Here is a 20,939-nt window from a genome sequence, read left to right on the forward strand (position 1 = left end):
TCGGGGAATAATACACTTTCTAGACTTCTCTTATAAATATGCATTAGAACATCTGATAACACGGGCAGAGGGCTCTGAAATTAATTTAAAATTAAGCCAAGATTGAATTTCCTGCACTCCTGGCGGGAAATTCACCTAAAACATCTGAACACCCAAAATGTGCTTGAAGGCGGCAGCGGCCACGGGCGCCCCAGGCCCTACGGCCACCTCAGTCCCGGGGCACCTTGAAATGGTCCTTCTCTTTGCGGATGGCCCTCATGGTGGTCACCGGGTCCGTCTCGCCGGCATGCTGCTGCACCGTCTTCTCCCTGTGGAAGCCGAAGGCCAGGCTGCAGGCCGCACGTGGTGCCCCCCGGCCCACCGCCCGCCCCAGGGTCCCAGGGCCCCAGGGCCCCAGGGCCCCAGGAAAGAAAAGAGCAGGCAGAAGTCAGGACATTCTTCGAAACGAAAGGCCGGTGCTAACGGCCAACTCGCGTGTTCCTAACGGTAGAAGGCCTGCTGGCCAAGCCGTCCTGCCGGTGACCCAGAGACCGGGGACACGGACTCCACACCGGCCCCCGGCAGCGCCCCGGTGACAGAGCTCCACAAGATTCCCGGGGACCGTGCCTGCCCACGCGTGGATCCTGACTGCGGTGTCAGAAAGGACCCCACACCCTGGCCACGTGTAAGGAGAGCACCCCTGACAAAGCCGCCTGCTTCCTAGGCTCAGGGCACTTGCTAAGACCCCGTGGCGTCGCCTGAGCCACCCGGGAGCTGCAGGGACTGGTGAGCGGGCCCCCGCCAGCGGCACGAGGGCGACCCAGAGGTGCCCACGCCCCTCACCTCACTCTCATGAACGGGTTGTAGGTGAACTCCTCCGCGATGGTGGACGGCACTGTGGGCTCCCCGATACCGTACTTCTCCTGCAGAGGACAGAGGTCACGTGAACACGGAAACATCTAACGGAACATTTCAGAGTACTTTCTAATCTTAAAATATTGTCCAACTCAGAAGGCAAAGTGAACGGGGTCAGGTCAGTGCAAGGACGAGCCCCTTCCCGCTGTGGAGACGCGAGTGTCCCGGCCACCACCGACAAGTTGTCCCTTCTCCCCTTGCTGTCCTGGAAGTGGAGGGGGACGCGAAAACTTTTACGCTGATATGAAGTGTGTGTTTTACATGATAAAACAACCAGCAAAAATGCAGAAAACGCAGAAGAAAACACCATCAGCCCTGCACCAAGACCAGTCATGGGCCATGCACAGCTCACTGCTTGCAAGAGTGAGGTGACAGGTGCCCGTGGTCCCTGCCCTGGGCTCACAGCCCCTCTAGAAGGCGGCAAGCTCTCGTCACAGGCTCCCCAGGAGAAAAACCCAGGACGAGCCCTCCGGTCGGGATGGTTTCACTCCTGATCAGCACCGTCTGGCCCACTGGTCACTCCTGTACGGACCTGTGCGGGACGTCAGCTGGCAGCTGGGGGTCTCCGCCCTCCCTGCGGCCCCTGCCCTTCTTCTGCCGGGCTGATCTCGAGGGCCACAGGGTCAGAGCTTGGACAGCACCTGTCAGCATCCACACGCAGGGCCCTCAGACCCGAGGGTCCCGGTGCCACCCCCAAACGTGACCAGTGGTGGCAAGAGGTGATCCTTCAACTGCTGGTGGGATGCCAAGTAGGGGTCTGGCGGGAGGTCAAGATGAAGGCTTGTCGCTAATCTCTGATCCTCCCCTTGTGGTGAAAACAAGCTGGGTGTTTTAGAACATTCCCTGCTTCCTCCAGTATTCACTCCTCCTGAGAATTCCTTCTCCACCTCCTATGAGGGAAGGAAACAAGTTAACACTTCTAAGGATAATTCTAAAACATGTCTTGACACGTATAGTCAGAGGACGATACACGGTCATCACCTTGTAGATTATCTATTAAAATGAGTGCCGGGGCGCCTGGTTAAATGTCCGACTTCAGCTCGGGTCATGATCTCACGGTTCATGAGTTCGAGCCCCACATCAGGCTCTGTACTGACAGCTGAGAGCCTGGAGCCTGCTTCGGATGCTGTGTCTCCCTCTCTCTCTCTGCCCCTCTCTCAAAAATAAGTAAGTGTCAAAAAAAAAATTTTTTTTAATGTTTTCTGAACTTGGGTAAAGCAAATATCTCTTAGATAAGAGACAAAAAGTATGAACCATAAAAAATATGCCGGACTTGATTATCAAAATTAAAAATGTCTGCTCTTCAAAAAACATTGTCAAAAAAATAAAAGGCAATCCACAGAACGAGGGAAACCAGCCGACAGAGGACTTGCATCCAGCATATACTTACAAAATTCTCTTGTGATCGAAAATTAGTTCAAATTTTTAAATGGCCAAAAGATTTGAACACACAGTTCACAAAATGGCCATAGACGCTCAACGTTTTGAGACACTAGGGAAATGCAAGTTAAGACCACGACGCGACTGCGCTACGTACCCATTAGAATGACTAAAACCACAACGAGTGACGATGCCGAGGGCTGGCGAGCTTGTGGGACGAGTGGAACTCTCACACTCGGCCGACGCGAGTGTAAAGTGACAGCCACTTAGGAAGCCAACTCGGCACTTTCTCTACAAGTCAAACGGACACCGCTACCACCTACCCGTTTCACTCCTAGGTATTTACTCGAGAGAAACGAAAGGGTGTGTCACACACGGATTTGTGCGCAGAGGTTCACAGCAGCCAACGCCCGGAAACGGCACAAACGTCTACGGCCGGGGGAACGGATAAACCCAACAATGGAATACTACTCGGCGGTGAAAGGAATCAACTCCTGACACGCAGCAGCAGGGGTGCACCTCCGAATCCTGCCGCTGAGTGAACAGGAGACCGTGCATAAGGTACCTTCCGTTTACGCGAAATTCTAAAAACCGCAACGGCTCCAGGGCACCCAGCAGATCGGTAGGTGTCCGGAGCCGCGAAGACAGCGAGGCGTGAAGAAGCCTTTCGGGGTGGTGGAACGTTCCGTGTCTTCATTGTAATGGTCGTCGTTTCAGTGGCGTCAGTTTATCTGTCAGAATTCACTCGGCCCTGCACTTGAAACTGATGTGGTTTATCACATGTGAACTGTACCACCACAAAGTTGACACTCGAGAAAGCGTGAAAACCGTCAACAAACTTGAAAACCTTGACAAAATGTACACAGTTCCTTGAAAGACAGAAGTTGCTAACAAAATGGACTCGAGAAGACGCAAACATCTAAGAGCCCCACACAAAAGACAGACGTCACTTCTAACAATGACGATGACATCTTTCCACAAAGAGGATTCAACGTCCAGATGGTTCCAATGGTGAATTCTAACATTAAAGGAAAAAACAGTATCACAGAAAGATTCTTTCAGAAAATACGAGGAAACATCTTCCGAGTCACTTAATGAGGCCAGCTCTGCCCCAGTACTAAGACCAAACACGTTACAAGAAAATAAAAGTACAGGCCAATATCCCTGTGTACACAGACACAGAGGGACTGTGGCAGCATAATACAGCACGACAAAGTCTGTCTAGAAAGCAAGGTGGGTTTAACATTTGAAACCAACTGAGGGGGCACCCGGGGGGCTCAGCCGGTTGAGCACCCGACTCTCGGTTTCAGGTCAGGTCATGGTCTCACAGCTCGTGGGATCAGGCCCCGCGTCAGCACGGAGCCTCTCTCTGCCTCTGTCTCAAAAGAAATTAAAAAAAAATGAAACCAATCGATGTACCCCGCCATATTAACAGTAAAAACAAAATATGGTTACACACTAGAGAAAAAGTCGGTTTGCAAAATTCAACACCCACTCGTGATTAAAACTCTCAGAAAACCAGGAATGGAAGGGAACGCCCTCAACCTAAGAAAGATTACAAAAACTTGCAGCTAACGTACTGGTGACACACCGAATGCTTCCCCGCCGAGACTGGGAACAAAGCAAAGGTGTCCGCTCCCACCGTCTCTATTCGGCATTGTACCGGAGACCGCAGCCGGTGTGATTAGGCCAACAAAGTAAATAAAAGGCACATCAATCGGAAAAGAAGGACGAAAAGTGTCTCTTTAGCCGATGACGGGATTGTGTGCTAAGGAATCTATGAAAAAGACGCTAGACTAAGGGAGCTTAGCAAGGTCACGATACAAGATCAAACAAGTATCATTTGTATTGCTGAAGACTTCAACAATAATCATTTTCAGGGGCGCCTGGGTGGCGCAGTCGGTTAAGCGTCCGACTTCAGCCAGGTCACGATCTCACGGTCTTTGAGTTCGAGCCCCGCATCAGGTTCTGGGCTGATGGCTCGGAGCCTGGAGCCTGTTTCCGATTCTGTGTCTCCCTCTCTCTCTGCCCCTCCCCCGTTCATGCTCTGTCTCTCTCTGTCCCAAAAATAAATAAAAAACGTTGAAAAAAAATTTTTTTAAAAACAATAATCATTTTCAGCCAAATACAAAAATGTGAAGTACTTAAGGATACATTTAACAACCTGCACAGCTTCTTTAGCAACGAGGATTATAAAATACTGCCGAGAGGAACCGATGACCTCAATAAATGGAAAGCGACGGTATATTCATGAAAAGACTCCGTACTGTGAAGACCTCAGTTCTCCAAATCTTTTGTTGCATCACAGTCCCAATCAAAAGCCAAGCTGACTTTTTTGTAAAAATTAACAAGATCCTAAAATTTCTATGGAAATGCAAAGCACTTCAAAGAGCCAAAACCAATTTAAAAAAAAGACCACAGTTGGAGGACTCATACAGCCTGATTCCCAGACTTCCCACAAGCTACGGTAACTGCGACCATCTGCTATTGATGGAGGAGAAGCCCAGAGACCCACGGAACAGCGAGGAGGGTCCAGAAGTGACTCACGCCTGCACTGTCCGTTTTATTTAGCAAAGACACCAAGCTAATCCAACAAGGAAAGGACGATCTTTCCAACAAATGGTGCTGTGCGGTAGGATGTCAACTTGCAAAAGCAAAGGCACTCGCACCCCGACCTCACACGGACACCGACGTCGATACGAGCAGGATCATGGGCCTCAGTATAAATCTGAATGACCATAAGAGGTAAGACCATACAACTTTCAGGAGAAAACACAGCACAGAGTCTTGGCGGCAAGGGGTGTGCAAAGATTTCTTAGGACACAAAGGGTGTAAAGAGAAAACATCAACAAACTGAACTTCATCCAAAGTGTAAACTTTTATTCCAGAAAAGACACTGTTAAGAAAATAAAAGGGCAAGCCACAGACCGGGAGAAAATACTTGAGCTGTGTATCTGGTAAAGACGTGTTTCCAGAATACATAAGGAATTCTTGCAACTGAGTTCGGTTTTTCAAATGGACCAAAGATTTGAACAGACATTTCACAAAAGAGGACCTGTAAGAGGCCGACAGCCACCAGAGCAACGGAAACTTTGAAACCACAGGGAGACACGGCCACACGCCTATTAGAACGGCTGAAACTTAAAACGTCGGCGATACCTATGCACGGGGAGCCCCTGGGGCTTACACGTACGTCCCCAGAGGGCGGGCCAAGAGGCTCGGGAGCTTCTTCAAAGTTAAACGTACACTTCAGGCGGCCGGGCCCCGCTGCCCCAGGTCTGTACCCACACACCGGGAAACCTGTGTTCACACAAAGACGTGCGCACAGAGGTTCACGGCCACTTTGTTTACAATAGCAAAACGCTGGAAACGACCCAAGATTCCATCCACCGCGGATAAACAAATTGCAGTACAGCGCACCGCTCAGAAATCAAGAACGGGAATGAATCTCCAGTTACGTTGAGCTGAAGAGCCAGACACGGCCAGTGTTCTACGGCTCTGTTTCTGAGACTCCAGAACAGAGTGACCCACGTGACAGCCGATCTGCAGCTGGGGGGTGAAAGCAGAGTGACAAGGGAAACTCTGAATCTCGACTGGGGGTGGGGGGCTCACACAGGGGCACATACTGTCAAAAGTCATCAAACCGTGTACTGCTCGCTCAAAACGGGTATGTTTTATCAAATGGAAAGTATCCTCAATTGAGATTAGTTTTTTAAAAGTAGATAACTATGAAGCAAATTAGTGCAATGTGCACGGGGGCGCCCGGGGGGCTCAGTCAGTGAAGCTCAGGTCATGACCTGAGCCCCACGTAGGTTAGAGGCCCGCGTCGGGCTCCATGCTGACCGCTCAGTGCCTGGAGCTGCTTCAGATTCTGTCTCCCTCTCTCTCTGCCCCTCCCCCACTCGCACTCTGTCTCTCTCACTCTCAAAAATAAACAAACACTTAAAAATTTTTTTAATAAAAGTAGGTAACTACGAAGCGAATTAGTTCAGTATGAATAGATTGCTATGGAAAAAGCAGCAGGACCCATTACTAAATGAAAAGGAACAGTACGTGTGGTACATACACAGGGTGAGTTCACGGAGATCACTAAAATACTCGCCTACGCGCACTGCGAAAAAAGAGGAATAATGTTGACCAAGTGATAAAGGTGGTGTCTGAAGTCTTACAGGTTTTATTTTGTGAGCCCGTGCCCAAAACCTGATAAAGATGCTCAAAAAAAACAGGTGATTTAAGAAACAAAACTCCAAAGTAGCACTGGTCACGAACGGAGCAGAAGGCCCAGCGGCACCCGAGGCCTCCAGATGTGGCTCACTGACACCCGTCAGCCACCGGATGGGGAAGGGCCCCCAAGTCCAGGGGCACCTCCCTCAGCCCACCCACCTGCAGCAGCATTTGCAGACGCCCCACTGAAGACGCCTCCGGGACAGTAGGCCACCCCTGCAGCCACCCCTCTGAGCACCCCTAGGGGTCGCCACGGAAATAAATGCCTTCGGGACTAGCAGCCTCTGGGGCAAATCCCGCCGCTGGCCGGCAGGTGCGCTCTCCCCAAACGGGAGGCAGAGGTGCTCACTCACGGTCCCCCCTACCCTGGGCTCAGGACGTGGGGCACAGATCAGGGACCCGCGGCGCCGGCCTCACCCGGGCACCTGCTGGAAATGCGGACTCCCAGGCCCAACCCGGCCCCACTGTGTCAGAAAGGACGTTAACCAGAGAACTGGGCCTTCCTCGTGGAGTTCCAGGCGGGCCGCTCCGAGACCCGACTGGCTTGCCGGCCAGGAGGAGCGCCCTCTGCCCACACTGGACACCGCGCCCTGACAGCGCTGCTCCCAGAGAGGCACTTCGGGGTCACGGACCCGTGGACGCACCCCCGCCCGGGGCGCCCCACTCACCTTGGCCCAGGCCAGTTTCTCCTGAATGGCAGTATTGTTGGGCTCCACGTGGCGCGCGAACTTGAGGTTGTTGATGGTATATTCGTGGCCGCAGTACACTCTCTGAGGAGAACACCAAACTGTGAGTTCAGAGAGTCTCCGTGATCTGTCCTCAAAGCCCTCGCAGACAGGCACGCGGGGCTCTGGGCCAGGTCCTTTTAGCGACACGCACCGAGGTGTCCCTGAGGACAACGGGCATTTCTCACTTGTACGTTAAACAGCAATAAATGGTACAAGAAAAGCCACGCTTCCACAGGAAATGCCTCTGTCCTCCCATTCTTCCCAACACGGGGGACAGGACGGGCGGGAGGTGAGGACCTCGCTCCGCGGGGCCCCACCTACCGTGTCTGGAGGGAGCCGGCCCAGGATCTCAAGCAGGGCTTTGTACATCTCGTCCGCTGTCCCTTCGTAGAACTTCCCACAGCCAGCCACGAACAAGGTGTCGCCTGCAAAACGGGACAGCCACGGAGCAGTGGGGGGCTGGTGGCCAGCTCCTGAGCGACACTGGACACCAAGCGTTCACGGCTGTACCCACAGCCGGCCTCTACCAGACCCCCGACGGGCCACCCCCAACCTGGCAGGACCCAGAGAGACGCCCAGCTCTCGGCTCCCGTGCCCCAACCTCTCCCGTCAAGTCTCACTAACTGGCACCACCGGTCCCGCCAACAGCGGCTCAAACCCACCCCTTAGGGTCTCCCGACTCCTCCCTTCGCTGTCCTACCCTGTCCCCATAGCGCCGAGAGCCCCCACCAGCCCTTGTCCCCACCCACCCAGCAGCCCTCCCAGGCCCACCTCCCTAAGGCGCCTCTTTTTTCTTTTTACTTCTTTATAATTGTGTTGGGGTTTGTTTTTTCTTAAGTAATCTCTGCACCCAACGTAGAGCTCGACTCACAACCCCAAGACTGAGAGTCACGTGCTCCACGGCTGAGCCAGCCGGGGCCCGTCCCCAAGTCTCCTCTCATCCTGGGCGGCAGTGCCAGCCCATAGAACCCCCGGGATCCCACCGGCCACCACCCGGGCCCTCAAGACCCGAGCCTGCCACCTCACAGACCCCCTTCCTGCCTCAGCCCTTTAGAGGGGCGTCCCCTCCTCCTGACATCCCTGTTCCTGACCCGCCTCCACCCTCTTCCTGACTCCCCTCCTGGCCCTCCTCCAGACACCCCTGCTCCTGACCCTCCTCCTTCTGACCCTTCTCCGGACACCCCTGCTCCTGACCCTCCTCCTGACACCCCTCCTCCAGATACCCCTCCTCCTGGCCCTCCTTCTGATACCTCTCCTCCTGACTCCCCTCCTCCTGGCCCCCACTGAGGCTCTGTGGGCTGCTGCTTCCCGCCCTGGGTCCTCCCAGGAGAAGGGCTCCGTGCCAAGCGGGGGCTCAGGCACCGTTGTTCTCCAGGCCCCGGTGGCGGGGAGTCCTCCTCCATCAGTGCAGGCCAGACTCTTCCCCGAGGTGCGGGGGGGGGGGGGGGGAGGGGGGGGCCACTGAGACCACAACCCAGGACCAGGGTGCCACCGTGGGGCCATCACAGTGTGGTGCAGCACTGTCCCCACAAGACGACAGGACGTCCTAGTGGGGTCAGGACTGGGCTGTGCCCCTGAACAGCCCCACCAGGTAGGGTGAGTCAGAACCAGCTAGAAGCCAGAGAGACCACAGAGGAGGCCGGGCTGCACACAGGAACAGGAGACTCGGGGGCCCGGCCTTCCCCTATTTACACACCGGGACCTGCCGGACGTCCCGGTTCCCACACGTTGAGTCCTCACCGTCCGTGCCTCGGACACCTGAGCTGCGCCGCGAGGACACACGCGACTTGGCACGTACAACACGCCCCCGCCGGCCGTGGTCTCACGGAGGACACGCACACCGCACGGGCCTGGGCTCAAACCGGGGTCTCTGCGCAGGCAGACCCGCCTTCCAAGGCGGGGACACGGCTTCTCCCCCCTGTGCCGTCCCGAGGGACCCGCCTCACTCCAACCCCCAAGAGCCCACCCGGCAGATACGCAGACTGACGTCCGAGGACCCAGCCGACGCAGCAATGACAGGGGCGCAGACTCTCCCGGGCCCGGTGCCCACCTGCCCCCCCACAGGCGGACGAGGCCCAGAGCGAGCTCAGGGCCGCACAGCCCGAGCTCGGGTCGCCCCAGGGACCACACCTCCTGCTGCTGCACCACCGAAGACACTGAGAACGGCTGCCGTCTTTAAAGTCGGCTTCGACGGGGGAAGAGGGGCTCACGAGCGCCGTGGAGGTCCCAGAGGCCCCGTGCACCCCACGCTCCGTCTGTGGTTTCCCCGAGTTAACATCTCATGTCACCCGCGCCGCACTTGGCTGTCGACTGAGCCCTGCCGCAGAGCCGACGTGGGTCCCCACCCGGATCCCCACACGCACCCGCCCGGCTGCAGAGCCGCTCTGGGCCCCCACGCTGCCTCTGGCCGCCGCAGGGCCTGCTCGAGGCTGGGGCTGATTCGCTCTGCCGCTCCGGTCCTCACCGGCTCCCCCATCAGCAGCAACATTCTCTCACTTTCCCTCCGAAGGGAAAATCCCCTTCGACTGCTGGAAAGGCCTACCTGCCGGCCACTCACGCAGGCCGAGGCCGGGGGTGCATCCAAACAGCGGCCTTCCCACGCTCTGCCCCCAGGGCTGCAGGCCCCCTGAGGCCCCCTGCCAAGCCCTGCTCGGGAAGCCTGGCCGCAAACGCTCCGCTTCTCCGCCCCGAGCTCTCAGACAACCCTAAGTCACGGGGGTCTTTTAAAGTGCACCCCGCCCCAGCACGCACATCAGAACACTCCTCACCTGTGAACACAGCAGGAGGCTCAGAGCTCCCGGGCTTGCTCACGAAGTAGCAGATGTGGCCGGAAGTGTGGCACGGTGTCGACAGGCACTTGACGTTGAGAGACCCCACCTTAAACGAAGCACGCACTGGCGTGGGCTCCCTGCACGCTGGGGACTCGCCCACGGGCTCCCAGGAGGCGGACCACCGATCCCACGGACTCCCCCTCAGACCCTCAACGCCCCGAGGAGAGCGCGGCTTCCATCACCACTGCTCCACCGAGCAGGACCCCGACCTCGAGGGCGCCCCAGAGGCGAGGCGCACTGCAACCTGCTATTGCTGGTGTGCAAAAGCAGAGGGGCTTCTCTTGCTTTCTTCCTCGACATCGGGCCAAATTTGAACCAGGTGTCGTGCTAGAAAAGCGAGCTTTCCTTCTTAAGTACTTGACCTTCCGTTTGGTTTTCCTTCTCTGTCTCCCACTGCCCCCCTGCCAACTTTAAAACAAAACTTTCAAACCTACCAAAAAACTGAAAAAAAGAGGAACTTCTGTGACCTTTACCCGGGTCACCAAATGCTAACGGTGCGCACGTCCGCAGCGTGTCCTGTGCACACACGCCTGGAGTCGCGCACAGCGCTGACACAGCGCCCCTAAAGGCTCCAGCCGAGTCTCCCAGGAGAGGGACGTCCCCTCGCTTAACCGCACATCGTCATCACTTCCAAGAGACGTGACGCTGATGTGAGAACCTGACGCGTGCGTGCTCTGTTTTTCCACTTCCCCAACGGTCTCAAAACCCTGCCTGGCAGCCTCTCCCCGCAGCCGGGACCATCGGCCTACTGACGTGCCTGTGATGCTCTGACACTGGGGACCGTGCAGGCCTAGGCGGCCCCGAGAGGCCCTCCACCCATTCGCAGGTTATGCTGCCTCCGATCCCAAGCCCTCGAGGTCCCCTCTGGGCCCCTGGGTAGGGGAGGGAACTGCCAGGAGCAGGGCAAGTGTCCCTGCCACACCCCGCCCCTTTAAGGCCCAGAGGCCAACCCCGTTCGAGTGCTTTCCATTCGTTCGCTGCTCACCTGCAGTGTGGACAGATGCGTGACCTTGTGAGTCAGCGCCCCGATCCGGTCATCGCCCCCACACACCTTCAACCCAGGCTCCAACTTGACCAGCTTCTCGTTCCCACCAGCGTGGTCCCTGGAAGTTGGAAAGGAGACCTGGGCTCCTGCTCATGGGAGGGGCCCGCTTGCTCTTAAACCCCGACCAGATGTTCTTTCCTGGTTACCTTCTCAGAAGCGGGAACGCATCTCCCAACACAGGAAACTGGCCTCAGTGTCATTTGGCTCCACTGAAAAGAACGCTCTCAGATACGCCATTCCCAAATGAGGCACTTCTGTGCCCCTGCCCTGTTGCGGGAGAAGCTTCTGGAGCGACCGACCCAAATCACAAACACCTGGATAATCCCCAAGCCCCCAGCTCCCAAGCTTTGGGCACATAAGAGTCGCCAGAGGATCCGTAAGAAGCACCAAGTCCTGGCTCCTGCCCCGCTCCTGACGCCGTTGGCCGGGGGAGGCCGGCACAGCGGGAGTTTCAAAGGCCCCCTCGTCCCAGTTTGGGACCCGCTGCTCTGAGCACACAGGCCCATCTACAGTTACACCCAAAAGAATAAGATATCCAGGAATAAACCTAGCCAAGGAGATGAAAGGCTTGTACTCTGAAAACTATAATACACTGAACAAAAGCGTTTGCAAGAAGTGGAGTAGAAAAACAAAATCGCTAAAATTTCGATACTACCCAAAGCAATCTACAGGTTTAATTCAATCCCTGTCAAAATAACACCAGCATCCGTCACAGAGCTAGAACAAACGATCCTAGAATCTGTATGGATCCACAAAAGACCCCGAATAACCAAAGCAACCCTGAAGAGGAAAGCCAAAACTTCAAGCTTTATCACAAAGCTGTCCTCATCGAGACAGTATGGTACTGGCACGAGAACAGACACTCAGGTCAAAGGAACAGGATAGAGAACCCAGAAGCGGACCCACAAACAGATGGCCGACTCCTCTTGGACCAAGCAGGAAAGAATACCCAATGGAATAAAGACAGTCTCTTCAGCAAGTGATGCTGGGAAAACTGGACAGCAAACATGAAGAAAAATGAACCCGGACCAATTTCTTACACCAGACACAAAAATAAACTCAAAATGGATGAAAGGCCTAAATGAAGACAGGAAGCCATCAAAATCCTCGAGGAGAACACAGGCGGTAACTTCTTTGACCTCAATCAGAGCAACTTCTTACTACACACACCTCTGGAGGCAAGGCAAACGAAAGCAAAAATTGGGACCTCATCAAGATAAAAAGCTTCTGCACAGCGAAGGAAACAATCAACAAAACTAAAAGGCAACTGACAGAATGGGAGAAGATACTTGCAAATGACATAGGAGATAAAGGGTTGGTCTCCAAAATCTATAAAGAACTTATCAAACTGATGTGCCTGTGATGCTCCTGACATAGGGGACCGTCCAGGCCAAAACACAAATAATCCAGTGAAGAAATGGGCAAAAGACACAAATAGACACTTCCCCAAAGAGGACATCCAGATAGCCAACCCACACATGAAAAAATACTCGACATCACTCATCATCAGGGAAATACAAATCAAAACCACAATGACATACCGCCTCACACCTGTCAGAATGGCTCACGTGAACAACTCAGGCAACAAGAGACGTTGGCGAGGATGCGGAGAAAGGGGAACCCTTTTTGGTGGGAATGCAAACCGGTGCAGCCATTCTGAAGAAAAGTATGGAGGTCCCTCAAAAAATTAAAAACAGAACTACCCTACGGCCCAGCAGTTGCACTGCTAGGTATCTATCCAAGGGATACAAGAACACCCCAATGTTTATAGCAGCATTATCTACCACAGCCAAGGTAAGGAAGCAGCCCAAGTGTCCTCTGACTGATAAATGAATAAAGAAAATGCGATATATTTATGTGCGTACACACACACACAACGGAACATTAGTCGTAAAAAAGTATGAACTCTTGCCGTTGGCAACGACACAGATAGGTCTAGAAAGTACAAAATAAGTCAGAGAAAGACAAATACCGTGTGATCTCACTCATACGTGGAATTTAAGAAACAAACGAGCAAAGGGAAAAACAAATCGGGGGGGCGGGGGGCAGGCCAAGAGACAGACTCTGAACTACAGAGAACAACGCTGATGGTCACCAGAGGGGGCGGGGGAAACACGATGGGGATTAAGAGTGCGCTTGTCGTGGCGACCTCCAGGTGACGTAGGAACTGCTGAATCACTGTACCGTACACGTGAAGCTAACGTAACACTGCACGTTAACTAGCGTCAAAATTAACACTTCAGGGGTGCCTGGGGGGCGCAGCCAGTTAAGCATCCGACTCAGGCTCATCAGGTCATGGTCTCACGGTCATGGGATTGAACCCCTTGTGGGGCTCTGCATAGGATTCTCTCTCTCTCCTCTCTCTCTCCCTCTACCCTCTCCCTCGCTCATGCTCTCTCTAAAATAAAATGTTAAAAATTAAAATATTAAAAACTTTAAAACATAAAAACACTTGTATCTAAACAAACAAACAAATAGACACACACACACAAACGGGCAGAGGCAGAGGGCGAGCTGGGGCCAGGCCAGCCCTGGACACACTCCCCCCCCACCCACCCCCACCCTGCAAGGGATTCTAACCTCAGCCAGGACACTCCTCCAGGGCTCCCAGCGCTCAACGGGGGCAGCCTGACCTGCGCTTCAGAAACGGAAAAAGAGTTCCACCCCTGGCCTCGTGGGGCTGGAACCACGCCAGCGTGAGCCCAGGGCCCTGACCTCGGAGCAGGGCTAGCGTCCCAACACCAGATCAGCCTTCCGAGGACAAGGCGAGGGCTGCGGATGGCCAGAGAGCGCCTGCTCCTCACCACACATTTATCTACGGAGTCCTCCGGGGGCCCAGACACGGCAGAGCCCAGAGATAACGGGGGCGGGCCCTTCCCCCACCCCCGGGTCAGCTCCACACAGGCCAGCGTCCCAGCACTGTCCCCCACTGACCTGCAGAAACACCTCCGCCTCCACCGAGGAGAGCGAGGACAGTGAGAGAGGGAGGCGCCTACGCCCTGGGGCTCAGCCTGGGACCCAGTGTGGGATCTTGTGTTCCAACACAAACGCGTGAAAAACCTCAGAGCATCGCAACATCAGAAAAGTGACGTGGTGGTTACTTGGCGCAGGAGAGAGGCCGCAGCCCGCAGGGCACCTTCCAGAAAGAGCAGCTGGCTGGGCGGCGGCCAAGGGCACGGCAGTAAACCCATCCATCAGCACCAGGAATTAACACCTGACGCCCCCATAGACTCTCAGCGGCTTAGTTACATCGACCGAGAAGGTGCCACCACGGAGCAAACTCTGGCCGACCCACGTGCCCAGGACACTCCCACGGGGAAGACGCCCCACGTAGACTCAAGCGCAGCAACGGTCTCGGGGACGGGCTGTCAGGGGCTGGCTGCCCTCAGACACTTAATTAGAACAGAAAATGAGCCAAATAAAGATTTTTTTCCAGCTGAGAAGAGACTCAAAAGTTTCAAAAACCCCACAGGAGGGTCTAAAACCCAAACACAAGTGCTCCTTTCATCCTTTTCCCTTCAAATTTCAAAAACCACAACCTCTCCAAATACACCTGCTTGATTTTTAAAAACACTAACGTCTAGACTAGTTTCTTCCCCGACATCAAAGCCGGTCTCCCATCTCACAAGCCCAAGAGCCTTCAAAGACGCGGCTGGAGGTCCTCCCCACAGAGCCCCAGAGTTAGCAGAGCCCGTGGCCGGGGCCAAGGTCGAGGGGCAGCAGCCCGGAGGCTGGCGCCCTCGAGTCCTCTCACGGTCCCACCGGGGCCAGCCCTCGGCTGCGCAGAGGATACAGCTGGGAGGGGACGGCTTCCGGGGACCCCGACGCCCCAGGCCTCCGCCTGTGGGAGGGTCCAGGGAGCCTGCAGGTGCCGACCCCCACGGACGCCAGCCTGGGGCGTACAGGCCCAGGCAGCTCGACTGACGTGGAGGTAGCTCGGGCTCCAGAGCTTACCAGTGGTGGTGGGTGGTGAGCACTGTGGTCAGCTTCACGCCGTGCTTTCTCACCGTTTCTACGACCTGCAGCCAAACGTGAGACAAGACATGGGCCATGGCCACGCTCCCAGCACTGGCTCCAAAGCCTGCGGGGGTGCCCAGCGGGACCCAGGGTTTGCCAGGAGGGGCTGGGCCCTGACCTGACCCTGCCGACCTGTGCCCCCCCTCGTCCCCCAACACCCCTCCAGCAGCGCAGGGCAAAGGTGGCCTTTTTCTCTCATGCAGCAAGTGGCAGCTCCGTGCCGGCCACAACCTGAGCCCCTCCAGACGATGTCACCGCCCCCAGAGGCAGTGCGGAGGGACAGCAAGCCTCGTGGAAGGGCAGGCAGGCTGAGGGGGGCTCCTGCTCCCTCCCCCCCCACCAGGGACCTTACAGACAGAAACCCACTTCTCTCCACGCCCCAGCCTTTGCCGGCCCCACCCCTCCCTGGCCTTCCGCCCCACAGCAGAGTGGCCGGACACTAGTTCAGTTGTTTTTCAAAACCAAATGGATTAATTTCGGTTTAGCTTCGGCCAAGCCGCGAGGACACTGCAGATAGGAACCCCGGCGGGGGACAAACACGCGGCGCTGGGGCCTCCCACCTTCTGAGGCTGCACCGGGTCCACGATGGCGGCCTCCTTGGTCTCGCCGTCGATGATCAGGTACATGTAGTTGTCGGTCAGCGCGGGCAGCAACTCGACCCTCAGGGTTCCCTGGTCCATGGTGGAGCTCTTCCTACAGTCCGTGTGATGGAGAAGGACACCCAGCAGGGCCGGACCTGAAGACAAAGGGCAGCCCCGGTCAGCGTCCACAGGAGGCCGCGCCAGGCTGACACGGCACAGGAGCCCTGGCGTCCTGATGCCACGACCTGGGGAAGTGACAGCGAGCAACAGAGCGTGAGGCTGGCCGTGTCTGCTTCTCTGAGTTCCTTTGGTAAAGAAGAAAATACCCTCACTTTACCATATCCGCAAGGAAAATACAGAAAATTATTCATGTGCATATTCACAAATCATTTCTCTCAGACCATGATCCTTATTTTCTTTCTCGCGGGTTCCAAGAGGACAGAAGGACCAGCTTGTGGCTGTGATCAAATCACCGTCAGCTGTGACCGCCGCTCGTTCTGGGTGCTCACACCTGACTCAGACCAGGAAGAGAGGAAGCCCGAGGGCACATGCCCAGCGGGACTACGTTTCAGTGCCCCGCGGCCCAGCTAACAGAGCCTCAGTCACACGGGCTCACCGCCCCTCCCAGGCCTCCAGCCAGAGAAGAGAACAATATTCACTTTCAAAGGGCAGAACTGGAAGTCTGGATAACCCCCAAAACCCACCAGGGGCCACCAGGGTTCCAGATTCAAGTGTGCAGGAGACGGAATCACCATCTGTTGAGCCACAGGACCCCGCCAGGGCAAGAGCCAAAAGCAGCCTCCGCCAAGGAGTCAGGTGCCAAAATATTTTCAACAAACTTATTCAACCTAAAAATTCACAGAGGCGCCAACAATACTCTAAGTCTTAACGCAAAAAAAGATCAACACCACTAACGGTGACAGGATCCGGCCGTGAAATTCTGGGGTCGGTACTGGGATCGGGGGGCCTCCCCCTGAAGGGATCCAAAACACAGGCAGCACCAGCTGACTGACGGACCGCGGCCCCAGGGGCGGTGGCGTGCTCATGGGGAAACTGGCCGAATCGCAGCTTTAAAGAGGACACCAAGTATCCAATTCCCCTTTCCTCTGACCAGCGGCTGGCATTTCCCCGGCCCTTCTCGCCCGCGCGGCAAAACAAACATCTCTGTATCATCCAGTTTCTGTGATATTCCACCGCTGCTAAAGTCCAGTGCTATCAGGGCCCAGGAAGGACTGCAGAGCAGAGTGGGGTGGGGGTGGGGGGGGTGACAGGATTAAAGGATTAAAGCAAGACTCTGCAGGCTGGGAGAGGAGCGCTACCAGTGAAGGAACACTACTTACAACCTGTGCCGAGGCTTCTCCTGGGGAGCCTGGGGAACTCACAATTATTTCTGCAGGCACCACCAGAAACATTAGTCCTTTTCCAAAAATTATATGCCTGAGAAATGCTTCCAGCTCACTGGTTTGCAACCAGTTTGCTTGTGTATAAGCAGAGGGCACAGGACTGCAGCCTATAGTCGGGGCCAAGTCCTGAGACCTGTTTTGAGTGGCTTCTCTCTCTCTCTCTTTTTAACATATGGATTTTTTTTTTTCAGTTTATTTATTTTGAGGGAAAAAGAAAGCACGAACAGGGGGAGGGGCAGAGAGAGGGAGGGAGAGAAGCCCAAGCAGGCTGCACCCTGTCAGCACAGAGGCTGCCCGGGGCTTGAACTCACAAACCATGAGATCATGACCTGAGCCGAAACCAAGCCCCAGACAGGCGATCTGCCAGAGGCCCTGACAGTCCGGTGAGGGTCTCCGGGGGCCCTTCCCTTAGCAAGGGCAACAGCTCACCCACTCCAGACCCCTGAGAGCGCTCGCTGAGATTTGCAGGGGCTGGCTTCCTGTCCCTAACAGCTGTGTGCTCATTCGGGTAACGACTAACCATCTCCAAAGGCTCAGGTTAACCTACTGCCCCTGCCGCTACGCCAGCCACAAGAGACGTCAGGAATAAGGAAAAAGATTTCAAGATCAAGGTCAAAACATTCCCTCAAGGCGGGAGGGAACACGGTGACTGTGACAGCTGCAGGAGCAGGCCCCTGGGCCGGCGCGTCCCACGCCTCTCAGTCTGGAGGGCTGGGTGGTGAGGAAGAGAGGCTGGGGGGGAGGGGGGCGGGGGTTGGGGCAAGGTTCCCACGGCTCCCGGGACCCGCGCCGGGTCTGTGCCCTTTGTCTACACCTCGGAATCGTGTGGCCCGGGTTTCTCCTGTAGGAGAAGACGGGAACGCGCTCCCCGGGGCTATGGGCCCGCCGGGGCGGGGAGGCGGCGCGAGGCTCCTTACCGGGCACAGTTCCTGCAGCAACCCCCAGCTGACCAGTGACCCCGCTGTCTTCAGCCCCCGCCAAGCCTGACTCAAGCGCCGCGGCGCCTTTTCCCGACCCCAGGCGGCCTGCCTGCGCGGGGGTTACGAGCCTGTGTCGACAGAAAACAGCGTCAGCCCGCGGCGGACCGGCGCCTCCCGGCCGTCCCCGGCGCCCCGGCCCCCCTCGGGCGGGCGCGGCGGCCTAACCGCCGTTACCCGGCCCCGACGCCGGCGGAATCCCCTCCGCGGGCCGGTCCCCGCGCCCCCGACCCCTGTCAGGCGCGCGCCTCGTCAGACCCCGGCCAGCCCCGGCCCACGTACCCAGGCCGCGGCGGGCGCAGGCGGCTCCCAGTGCGGAGACGCTCCGGAGGCCGAGCAGCCCGCGGCCCAGCACCATGACCCGGGGCGGCGGCAGGGGCGGCGGCAGCGGCGGCGGCGCGAGGGGCGGGCGGGCTGCACACGCCGGCAACGCGCCGCGGCCAATCGGCGCCCGCTGCCCCGCCCCCCAGCCAATCGGCGCACGTCTCGCGCCCCCGCCCCAGACCCCGACCAATCGGCGCTCGCGTCCAAACCCGTGCCCGCTCGCGGCCCGGCAGCGGCGGACCTGAGCTCCGGCCGGGAGGCGGCAGGAGGCGGCTGAGGCGGCGACCGGAGAGCAGCGTCAGGGCCTCCGCCTCTCTCCAGGGACCAGACCGGTGGCCGAGGCAGCTGCTGGACAGCGGCTCCCAGGAGTTCGAGCGCTGCGACTCCCGAGCGCCCGCTAGAGCGCAGAGCGGAACTGGCCGTCGCCGACGGGACGGCGCTCAGAGGTAGTTGGTTCTCTCCCGGGCGCCGTAGGCGTCAGGTGACCGCGTTCCGGCGGAGTCACGTGACTCCGGGGTCGCGCGACCGAGACATGGCAGCCCCCAGGCCGTTGTCCCGCTTCTGGGAGTGGGGGAAGAACATCGTGTGCGTGGGCAGGAACTACGCGGAGCACGCCAGGGAGATGCAGAGCGCCGTGCCGAGCGAGCCGGTGCTCTTCCTGAAGCCGTCCACCGCCTACGCCCCCGAGGGCTCGGCCATCCTCATGCCGGCCTACAGCCGCAACCTGCACCACGAGCTCGAGCTGGGCGTGGTAATGGGCAGGCGCGGCCGCGCGGTGCCCGAGGCCGCGGCCATGGACTACGTGGCCGGCTATGCCCTGTGCCTGGACATGACCGCCAGAGACGTGCAGGACGAGTGCAAGAAGAAGGGGCTGCCCTGGACCCTCGCCAAGAGCTTCACGGCCTCCTGCCCCGTCAGCGCGTTCGTGCCCAAAGAGAAGATCCCCGACCCTCACAACCTGAAGCTCTGGCTCAAGGTCAACGGCGAACTAAGGCAGGAGGGTGACACGTCCTCCATGATCTTTTCCATCCCCTACATCATCAGCTACGTTTCTAAGATCATGACCTTGGAAGAAGGAGACATTATCTTGACCGGGACGCCAAAGGGAGTCGGACCCGTTAAAGAAAACGATGAGATCCAGGCTGGCATACACGGGGTCGTCAGTATGAGATTTAAGGTCGAAAGGCCAGAGTACTGAGTCTGTACAAAGCACCCGGACTTCTTAAGTTTCAGGAGAGAAGGGAGGTGGACAGAAGAAGCAAGCAAAATTGTTAAATGCAACGATGCTTTAATAAGAAATAATTTTTAAATATGACTTAATTGGGTTGTTATGACTTAAGGAAGACGGACTCTTCCAGGAAAACGTGATCGAAAAGCTGGGCCAGAAATGGAAAGAACGATTGTGTTTTAGGAAAAAAAACAAAAACAAAAAACAAAGTTTTCGTGAAGCTTCCAAAGAGGAGAATTTATCAAACTAAATGTTCAGAGGCCTTACTTTCCTTTCCTAAAACCAGACTGGATAAGACTTTTCCGTGAGTCATTCTGGGATCAGGAATTCAACACTGAAAATCTGCAAAGGAAGTTGAAAATCATGTTTTCTAAAATTCCTTGATCAATCACGATAACCATCTGGAGGTAATTGTAAAAATAAAAAATTTCCACCTTACTGACACATACCAGGCCCACCATATTAATTGGCAGAATTAATCTCCAGCATTCCAAGTGATTCTTATCACGGAACTGGGGAAAACCACTACTCCACGTAATCAGTTAATTTAAGATTGTAATAAGTGACCAATTAATGATGACCTCACTCATCTGTGCCATGGCCCGTAGATTCTGAATTTGGGAGATAATTTTGAAACGATTATTTTCCAAATAAATACGCTATCTTTTGTTTGGCCTTTATTAAAGTGTACTTTTTCTCCTCCGGTAGTGGCTAGGAAGGACGCTTTCGCATGAAGGGGCTTCAAACCTTGATCATTGCTCTTTGGCCTCTGGAGCACTGCGCTCTACTAACAGAGTTAATCAGCAGCTCCACCTCCAGCCAGACACAGGAGGCTTCGGGGAAGTTGAATGGCCTGGGAGAGCTACTCTTGTTCTTGCCTGCCCTCCTCGGACGGAGAGTCTCGGCAAGACGCACAGTGCCAGCGTCCGCCGGCCCCTCCCAGAAAGCTGAGGACGTCTCATTTAATAATAGCTCACATTTATTGAACCCTTAGTACTGCTAGGCACCGTGCCAAGAGCTTTCCGCGTATTACTGAACCCTCAGCAAAGCTCTGAGATTGCCCTGCCTACCGTCCCTATCGCACGGGAAGATATGGATTTAGAGGCTAGCCGGCCTGGCTCCACAGTCACTCAGCTGAGGGAGAGCGCCGTGCTCTAACCCAGCTTTCCTAAGACCAGAACTTGAAGTCTTGACCACAAGGCAGGCTGCATCTTGTAAGCAGATCTACGGGAAGACTCAGACGTTTAGGTATTAGGCAACCCCCACATTTAATTCCACACTTACTGTGAGGTGCCGGGATTGGACTT

The 20,939-nt window shown here is 56.1% G+C and overlaps 2 protein-coding genes across 10 annotated transcripts; one reads left to right on the forward strand and one right to left on the reverse strand.

Annotated features, from left to right (window-relative positions):
* On the reverse strand, positions 1 to 18,752 carry HAGH (hydroxyacylglutathione hydrolase). Of its 9 annotated transcripts, none has more exons than XM_019468141.2 (9): positions 18,363 to 18,493; positions 15,680 to 15,855; positions 15,057 to 15,121; positions 11,043 to 11,160; positions 9,995 to 10,103; positions 7,548 to 7,651; positions 7,167 to 7,268; positions 823 to 902; positions 1 to 308 (listed from the first exon to the last, which is right to left on the reverse strand). In XM_019468141.2, exons 1-9 carry the CDS (start codon positions 18,436 to 18,438, stop codon positions 209 to 211), a joined length of 930 nt encoding a protein of 309 aa, XP_019323686.1. In that variant the 5' UTR covers positions 18,439 to 18,493; the 3' UTR covers positions 1 to 208. The 9 variants fall into 9 exon arrangements, with proteins under 9 accessions (XP_019323686.1, XP_019323685.1, XP_019323681.1 ...); XM_019468140.2 differs by having other exon boundaries at positions 1 to 329; XM_019468136.2 differs by having other exon boundaries at positions 1 to 329; positions 15,680 to 15,945; positions 18,363 to 18,472.
* Positions 18,753 to 18,925: 173 nt separating this feature from the next.
* Positions 18,926 to 20,307, forward strand: FAHD1 (fumarylacetoacetate hydrolase domain containing 1). The gene has a single exon (XM_019468152.2). It carries the CDS (start codon positions 18,937 to 18,939, stop codon positions 19,600 to 19,602), a length of 666 nt encoding a protein of 221 aa, XP_019323697.1. The 5' UTR covers positions 18,926 to 18,936; the 3' UTR covers positions 19,603 to 20,307.
* Positions 20,308 to 20,939: the final 632 nt, after the last annotated feature.

Source organism: Panthera pardus, unplaced genomic scaffold (assembly GCF_024362965.1).
Source record: "Panthera pardus isolate Hobbes unplaced genomic scaffold, ASM2436296v1 HiC_scaffold_4, whole genome shotgun sequence".
Classification (NCBI taxonomy): Eukaryota; Metazoa; Chordata; class Mammalia; order Carnivora; family Felidae; genus Panthera; species Panthera pardus.

Coding starts and splice junctions, on each gene's coding strand:
- HAGH (XM_053893778.1), bottom strand. CDS start 18,438: ATGGTGCTGGGCCGCGGGCTGCTCGGCCTCCGGAGCGTCTCCGCACTG. Junction 7,269..7,547: donor GCCGGCTCCCTCCAGACACG/GTAGGTGGGGCC, acceptor TGTTCTCCTCAG/AGAGTGTACTGCGGCCACGA. Junction 1,785..7,166: donor AGAAACTGGCCTGGGCCAAG/GTGAGTGGGGCG, acceptor CTTCCCTCATAG/GAGGTGGAGAAGGAATTCTC.
- FAHD1 (XM_019468152.2), top strand. CDS start 18,937: ATGGCAGCCCCCAGGCCGTTGTCCCGCTTCTGGGAGTGGGGGAAGAAC.